Source organism: Rhinopithecus bieti, unplaced genomic scaffold (genome assembly GCF_001698545.2).
Source record: "Rhinopithecus bieti isolate Rb0 unplaced genomic scaffold, ASM169854v2 scaffold_28517, whole genome shotgun sequence".
In the NCBI taxonomy this organism is placed as follows: Eukaryota; Metazoa; Chordata; class Mammalia; order Primates; family Cercopithecidae; genus Rhinopithecus; species Rhinopithecus bieti.
In genome coordinates this window covers 1,040,284-1,049,171 of record NW_016813121.1, presented here as the reverse complement: position 1 = coordinate 1,049,171, position 8,888 = coordinate 1,040,284, and the positions used below count along the sequence as shown (strand labels likewise).

General features: G+C 39.7%; 1 protein-coding gene across 1 annotated transcript in view; it reads right to left on the bottom strand.

Annotated features, from left to right (window-relative positions):
* The window catches only part of OPN5 (opsin 5), a 29,943-nt gene extending 21,703 nt beyond the window's left edge, over positions 1-8,240 (bottom strand). The window contains exons 1-2 of the mRNA XM_017847681.1: positions 8,111-8,240; positions 3,716-3,835 (exon numbers count right to left, since the gene is read on the bottom strand). Coding sequence (XP_017703170.1) covers positions 3,716-3,835; positions 8,111-8,240 — 250 coding nt within the window. The remainder of the gene's footprint in view (positions 1-3,715; positions 3,836-8,110) is intronic.
* Positions 8,241-8,888: the final 648 nt, after the last annotated feature.

Sequence of the window (8,888 nt, the reverse complement as noted above, 5' to 3'; positions counted from 1 at the left end):
AGGTACGTCATTTAGGGAAAGAAATATTAAGCAGCCAAGGCTCCATGCTCCACCTTCTGTCAATCAGAAAAGATAATTTTTTCACCTGTTTTATATATTCAGCTTCTAAGTCTTTTTCAAAGAAAAAAATTCAGTTTTAAAACAATTGTTTAGAAATTTTATTTAAAAATCCTTTTTGTTGAGGTTAGAACCATATTCCCACATTTCCTTCTGTTTCAGTTTTTTCTTTCTTTCTTCTTCTGTTAAGTTATGTCTTATTCAAATATGGTATAGCTATTTCAGTAAATGTGAGGTCCAAGCTATTTACAACCAGATCCAGATTTCCAGGATTTAAACTATTTATTCCTCGGGTCTCCATTAGAATTTTTTTTTTTTTTTTTTTTTTTTACTTTCTAGAAAGCATTCCTCTACTTTTACATAATACCCTGTAGCCTTCCCTATTCAGTTATTGTATTCAGTCCCCCAAATAAAAAAATAAAATGTGCTGAGGAAGCTCTTCAAACCTCTAACTGAACTACATCACAAAAGAAGTTTCCCTAACCTCAATGCTTTAGGAAAGCTAAGCAACTGATATTCACAGCCTTCAGGTGCTAGCTCCCAGCCCTCCCAGGTGTATTACTCTATGGTATACAAAAGTATTCAGGAGTTCCTGTTAGTTGTCACTCAACACATATGTACTGAGTGCCTTCTGCAAGCTGGACACACATCTCCTCTAGGTGTCTAGACGGCTAGTGCCACCTTTCAGCTTGCTAGACTGGGTGCCCTCATATGAGAGCCTCCTAATTCCAGTAAGTCCACAGGAAATGGAGTGTAAAATAACTATTTGGGTTTGTGGTTTTTTTTCCATTCAACAACTAATTTTTCAATGCCTAGTGTTTAAGAAACACAGAGCAAGGTGCTAGAGGACAAAGTGGACATCAAGACTGACAAGTTTATTTTCTAACAGGAAAAGCAGACACACTCAAAAAAACCCTAATTTTGTAATATAAGATGTGGTATGACAGAATGATAGGTAGTGATTAGTACAGCGAAGGAAAATAAAGCAGAGAAGGCAGGTAGATGGAAATCGTTGCTTTACGTAGAGACATTAGGGAAGACTTCTCTGAGATGTGACATTTAGGTAGATACCTAAATCGGTGGGAAAGAAGTCAAACAAACTTCTGGAGGGAAAGGATTAGAGGCAGAGGAAACAGCAAACTAAAAGGCTTGAGGTGGGTGTCAGCCAGGTGGGTGCTAAAGGCAGCAAAAAGGCAAGTGAACGTGACAGAATGGAGTAAAATTACATCTGTTATGCCTGGGATCCTCATTAGCAAAAGCGATTTCAGGCTTCCTTCTTCAGTAGCTCTTTGGATTAATCTTTGGGGTGTCATCTAGAATGTCTCTCTCTCTTCCACTTAATAGAATGTTTCCGGAACCCGGCTGCACATTAGCATCGTTGGAGGGGTTGTTTTGCTTTGCTTTGAAATATCAACATCCAGGGTTCCATCCATCCCCACAAACCTCCCAATATTGTCACTTACCTGGAGCGAGTTCAGGCATTTTAACACCTCCCCCCACTCCAGGTTATCCTAATATAACATGACTTTATCCTAAGAGGTTAGCCTAATATAACACGTGTATATAATATGCACGACTGGGAGCCCTTGCTATTTAGTCAACAAGTATTAGTTGCATAGATGCCATACATCTGGCCTCCAGGAGGTGCTTATAATGGAATATAGCTGAGCAAGAAAAAAATAAAGCAGGCAAAGTTTTAAGGTTTATTGGAAGGGAAAATGTATTATAGATGCTCAGAAGTTGAAAAAACGATCTGGGTCAGAGAAAGCTGTTATATGAAAGAAAGTGGTTTCTGGTGAATTACCCTGAAGACATAAGCAGAGTCATGAGGTGGTTTGTGCCATTCTAGAGCCGACTTGCTTGGCTGAAAGCATGTTTCAATGCATCAGGCCAATTCAGGACATTTTTATTCAAGCCTAGTCTAATTCAGCAATGAGCCTGCTATTATTCACCGATGAAGGAGGTAGCTGGAATGGCAGGTTTCATTCAGGCATGTTAAACTCAGTACCAGGTAGAGCACCTGAGGGGCCCGCGGGGCGAGCTGGCCGGGAAAGCTACCGTTCCTGTTGCGACACCGCCATCGCGTGGCAATGGGTGAAAATGGCAGCCGTTTTGTGGCCTCACAAATCCCCTGGGGTTCGTCCTGATTATTTTCACAACACCAAGCATGTCTTGTTCTTCTTAATGTGCATGTGCATTCATCATAAGGGTTCATAATGTTTATGCAGGTCCATACTCAGTAAAGCCTTCCCAGATAACCCAGACCATCGAAACTGAGTGAGCACACATCTGCTGTGTGCTAAACTGCGACTCAGAACGCGGAGGATTAGTATTGAGCCTTGTTTTAGAGATCGGCAGAAAATCCACTTATGAAGAGAAAAACAAATATGAGAAAACTCTTTTTTTTAATTAAGGTCTCGCTTTTTCACCCAGGCTGGAGTGCAGTGGTACTATCATAGCTCACTGCAGCCTTGAACTCCTGAACTTCATCAAGTCCCAGCTATTTTTTGTTCATTCGTTTTCTGTAGTTTTACCCAATACCCAGACTTCAAGGATAAATTTGTTTTGTTGAGATGAAGTCCCACTACATTGCCCAGGCTGATCTTGAACTCCTGGCCTCAAACTTGATACCCATCTCAGCCTCCCAAAGCTTTGGGATTACAGGTGCAAGCCACTGTGCCCAGCCAGAAAACTTTTTAAAGAAGGCTGTTGATGGGAAACTACTAACAAGTTTCTAATGGTAAGAGGAGCTGCTGTATACTGTTCAAACAGATTACCCGACTCTAATGACCTAAAACCAGAAGATAAATAGCAGGTGTTGGGATTCAAGGACAGATTAGAGTCCATCTAAGCAACTCTGAAGTTGTATAGAAGAAGGTGAAGAATGATTTACTTAAAATGGTTCGTATTTTTGAAAGTGAATTATAGTGAAGGAGAAATCTTATTCCAACTCCTCCTTGCCGTGTTATTAGAGAAGTGAAAAAGAAGCCAGTGGTTCTCATTTTAGCCACACATTAACATACCTGTAGATTCTCATTTTAAATATCCTGATGCCCAGGTAACATTCTCAACCACCTAATTCAGAACTTCCCCAGATGATATTTTGTGAGTTGCGTTTGAGGACCACTGAACCAGAAGCTTCCTATGCTTCAGATGTGTCACTAAGTCATGATTACATATATCATCAGCAGGGCACTTCTTTCCTCTTCTTATATTCACCTCTCAACTGTCTTCAACTGTCATTTACCCTTCAAGATTCCTGTTGATGTTTATTTTAATCAGACTTCCATAAGGGTTGAAGAGGTGTAAAGCAGCTTAAAATATTGACCTGAGACTTGCCTCCTGATTTCTGATTTCTGAATCATTTAGCCCACTACACTTTGAGACATCTGAGGTATCATGTATTATTTCAAATTGTGCCTTCAGCATCTAACATGCCTGACACACAGAAAAGACTCAATAAATATTAAATGAATAATCTCATCAACCGGACAGCACCCCATTGATTTACCACAAAAGTCTGAAAGATGATTTGTGAAGCAAAGAGTGGAAGGAGATGTGAAGGGAAGAGATGTCGGGGGTGACGTCTGAGACAGTGAGTACTTTAGAATGGGGAGTAGTTTAAACCCATAAAGAAAAAACAGCATGGTTGTGTTACCTGAAATCCCCAGATCACAGACAGCTAAATTGATAGTCATGATTTCAGCGGGTCTCAGCTTCTTCTTTCGTCTAGAAGACATATAAAGGACGTATCCATTTCCAAATGTAGACAGAATCCCTACAAGGAAAAATAAAAATTCCCATCGTTAAAACTAGGATTTAGAGTTCACTCAGATATGAAACACTTCTCAACTTCAAAAATGGACACCATAGATTTAGAGGGTAGTGAGAGGACTCTAAATAAAAAAAATCTACATTAAGAAGATGAAATAAAAAGCATGAGTTGTGAGTGACAGGTCAATGGGGCAGGAGTCAGGGATTATAAGACTGAACTTACCCAGAAAAAGGCATCGCTAACTTCCCCGCGAGGCTCAGGAAAGTGTGGGAGTCCCAGTGGTCAGTTCTTGTCCTGGCCCCCAGGGTGGAGTACTTTCCTCAGCCATTTTTATAGATTATTGGCTTTATAGAACTCCCTCCCTCTGATCAGTAGGGTTAAACCCTTAGCTCTTGATAAATTCTGAAGATGAAGCCAACCAAAGAAGGTGCCTTCAGCATCACTGTGAACTCCTAAGGGAGCGCCAGTGTTCAGGAGAGGCAGAGGCCAGGTATGGCTGGCGTAACTCCCTTCAAGAAAATGGACATCTCCCAGAGAAGCCCCAGGACTTTTGCCTCTTTGGGAGACATGGACACTGAGCGTCTGGCAGATAGGACAGCCTTCAGCTGCTACTGGACTAGACATCAAGGGTAAGTGGGTGACAATCGAGAACCTGGGCACTGTCCCTCCCACCAAGGGGAGAGAAAGTGACCCTCAACCCACCGAACCTACCAACAATGCCATAAGTGTGTTCCCACTTTTTCATATCCTTTTATTAATGACTAATTGCCTTTGGCATTACAATGAAACTGTTGGATAGTTCTTACACACCCAGTTTAAATCCAAAAAGACCCAATCCCTACTGACTTTATTTAAGAAAAGAATACACCTACTTCCATAGCTTAACATGTAGAGTAGATTTTCTTCAGGAATTCTTGCTTCATAGTGTAGCTGTGTATAAATGAGAATCTGGTACAGCTGCCTTTAGTAGTAAGGAATAAGGAGAGTATTAACAGGAGAAACCCAGAGTTTTCTGTTTTAATTTCTACTTCTCCACCACAATTCATTTTGGGGGCAAAGAAAGAAATGTGTGATTCAGCTGATGGTGTGAAACCACCAGGAACTAACTGCATTGTGCTCTTAGGAAATTCTGACTCCCTGGAGTCAGCACTGCTCAATGGTCCATTAAAACCTCTTTAGCTCTCATAAAGCAGGAGAAAAGTACAAGAGATTAAGGAGTTCCAGAGCAAACCAACTATAATGAAATTTAGGGCTCACTCAAGGAAACCAGCTAGGAAAGCAAAATGTGAAAACGTGGCTTGAAAATTAGAAACTTAATGCCACCTACTTTGTATCCAAAAGAGTGAAAACAAGTATCCATTTTCATTTGATACCCAAGGCTCATTGAAACACCTTTCATCTGTCTACGTCTCTTTTGAAAATATTTGTTTTCTTACTTTTCCTTCCTTAAATTTTCTTTACTGGCCCTGCTTCATAAGGTTTCACCCAGTGCCCAAAGCATTATCAAAAAATAGTCACCTCTCTATTCATCACATGTAAATTATTCTGACAAGCAGTATGTTATAGATGAGTGTCAGGAGAAAGCAAATTTATTCTTAATATTAGTGAAAAGACAACCAGATTAAGAAGACAAAGACCCAAGTAGGGACACTTTTAGATGATCAAATCCTATCTCATTTATGGATACAAAAATGTCATATATATTAACTATTAATAAACTTAGTATTTACGATAGTAGTAAAAGTGTGGACGGTAGAAAATGGGGTTGTAATTTATGTCTCCTGTATTTTAAACTTAGATTTATATTGTTATATTTCAATTGTCTCTTAAGACTTCTAGTATTTAACAAAGCCCACCAAGAATGTTTATTCCACTCTGGCTCCTTAAAAGCAGCCTGGACACACACATGTTGGCTAGGCGCGGTGGCTCACGCCTGTAATCCCAACATTTTGGGAAGCTGAGGTGGGCAGATCACTTGAAGCCAGGAGTTCGAGACCAGCCTGGCCAACATGGCAAAACCCATCCCTACTAAAAAATACAAAAATTAGCCAAACATGGTGGTGCGCACCTGTAGCCCCAGCTACTCAGGAGGCTGAGGCATGAAAATCGCTTGAACTTGGGAAGTGGAGGTTACAGTGAGCTGAGATCGTACCACTGCACTCCAGCCTAGGTGACAGAGTGAGACTCTATCTTGAAAAAAAAAAAGGAATCTTCTCACATCTACACTAGCCTATTCTAGGAGAGTGAAAACCAGACACACTGCCAAGTCCAAGAAGTGGGTCTAGGGTGAGTCCAAACCCCTCCAGCTGACCCCTCTCCTCACCCTGCGTGACTGTTCTCTAATGTACCATTGGCTACACCTCCCAGTGCCCTGATCCTCCTGAAGCTCCCCATGTCCAAGGACTCTTTTTGAACCTGTTTTTCTGGCTCCATCTCAGCAAACCCACTGGAATATGATTGTGGATTTTCCTTCCAACTCCATGTGCATCAGGTGGGAATTTCTGATTTTCCCCCACCCTGGTTGCCTTTTCTTGCAATCCTCCCTGCTTAAGATTGGGAATGGACTGATATGCCTCTCTATTTTGTGTTGTCTGGAGAGATTTGTCAGGTTATTGATGTTACTTTTTAATTCATTCCTTGAAAGTGATGGAGCTATGCTAAATTCAATTGATCAAGTTGCTTATTTTTCTGCCTTTTCTGGTAATTGAAAGTACTTAAGTTTAATAAAAATGCAGTGTGGATTTTACAGAGATAAGATAGTCTCTGTTCCAGCAGAACGTTTGTCCATTTTATCCGCTGCTCTATTCCCAGCAACTTAAAACAGTGGCAAAGAGTGGATGCTCAATATATATTTATGTGGAAAAGAGATGGGGACTCATTTATAAGACACAGAATGTAAACTAGTAAAACGCTAACAACAATAAAGACAAGGATCCAGGGAATCACTTTACAGCAGAATTTGGTTGAATCGCATGAGTTCCTTTTGCCTCAAGCACTGACCATAGAGGGATATCAAGTGTTTTCTAACGAGTATTGCTAATTTCAGGAGGTTAATGAAATTCTTAGCCAGTAATAAATAGATGAGAGAAGGAGAAAAAGAGAGAAAGGGAGGAAGGGAGGGAAGAAGGGTGGAAGAGAAAGATAGAAACAAAGAGAAAAGAGACAGAGAGCAAGTTTGACCCAACATCTGAAAAAAGTAAAGGCAAAGAAACCTAAAGACATAACCCACCTTCACACTGGTCACCCAAATTTAAAACAACAATTTTAAATTTAAGAGAAGTATGGTGGTTAAATCCTAATTGTCTAGATTAGTGCTGTCCAATAGAAATGTAATATAAGCCAGAAATGCGAGCCACATATGGATTCTAAAATTGTCTGGTAGCCACATTAAACAAAGTAAAAATGTACTAAGTAAAAATTTAATTTATAAATTAAAAATTTACAGTAAATTAATTTTAATAATGTATTTTACTGAGCTTAACATACCCAAAATGTTGTGGGTTCAACATGTATTTAATTTTTAAAAATTATTAATGAGATATTTTATACCACTTTTTCTTGTATTGAGCCTTCAGTATCTGGTGAGTATTTACACTACAGCCCCTTTCAATTTGGAAAAGCCACATGTGGCTACTGAATGAATGAGATTGTGCAGTCTAGAAGCAGGTGCACCCCTTCGTCAATTATGCACAAAAATCTTTTGACCCTGGGCTTTCTTCCATTTAACACCAATACATTTTTCAACTCTCACCAAAATGGCTTAGCTATGCTGTCATGATGCAGCTTTACTTTTAGGTGAAGTATACTCAGTGTTTCCACCATTACTATAGCACAATCGAGTTTGCTCAGTTGTGAGAACAGGAGACTGACCTAGATTATTTCTAAGGCCCATTCTCAACCTAAAATCTTATGATTATATCAAAAACATAAAAGAAAAGCACTCTGTTTAAATAAAATATCATTATCATTAATTGTGGTATTCAGAAAGTAAATCTACTCCCAAAGTAACCAAAATGAAATACAATCTCAAGATAAATAATTTTGCTATGAGTTCTTGGATTATCAATGGAATTTTATTCCTAGTAATAATGATAATAAAGAGTCATTTCTAGGAAACATTTATTGAATGCCATAATGCCATTCCATCTTCTACCCTTCCCCACTCTTCGTCTCCACTAAACTATCCACTTAGGTACCAGAATCCTTTTACAAAATTAACATATCAGCCCATGAATTTTCTAAATGCAGCCTTTGCACAGAAGAATTAAGGAAGCTTACCAATTATTGTCAGGTAAAAGCCAGCCACTATATCCGCTTCCCAAGAAAGTTTGGAAGCAAAGGGATCCCCATCTCGAAGGTAATGTGGCAGGCGCTCGTCCTGAGGCAGGGCAGTGTGATTTAACGCCATTCTGTTCTCGAACCAGGAGGAGTCTGAAAAGCAAACCAGTAGAGATCTCAACAGACATGAATAAGCCAGCTTGAACCATTTCATAATCGTGGCTCCTGTTGAAAACAAAAAGCAAGTTCCCAGGGTGATGTATGATTCTCTAATTAATAACTGGTAAAAATGTTAACATTTTTTTCAATGATCCAATTATGTCATTACTCAATTATTCAGTTGGCGGATTATCCAAGCCTTCATTTTCTCCTTTGGAACGGTCATTCCTTTGCCATGATTGTTACTATTTGTTTTGAAAGGGGAAGAAATACTAATGTGGCTGTTTCTCTTTTGAACTTGCATATTTCAAATCGAACCAATAGATGTCACTGTTCAGCTCTCTAGGCAACAATTTCAGGCGTTATATCAGGCTGCAAGTGGAACAGAGTTGTGTGCCTCACAGGTGGTGACAGGGTGATCAGCAGATATCTAACCATGTAATTCACCTTTGCAAAAGACATGAATTTAACCCCTTTCTAACTGCCAATTTACACCTTACAGAGGAAGGCTAGTGACCCTATCAGTGGCCAGTTAGCTAAAACTACTGTCTCCTACACACAATTTGAGGACAGTCATGTGCTAATGTTCATTCCAAATCCTTCTCCCTGAGATGGTTAG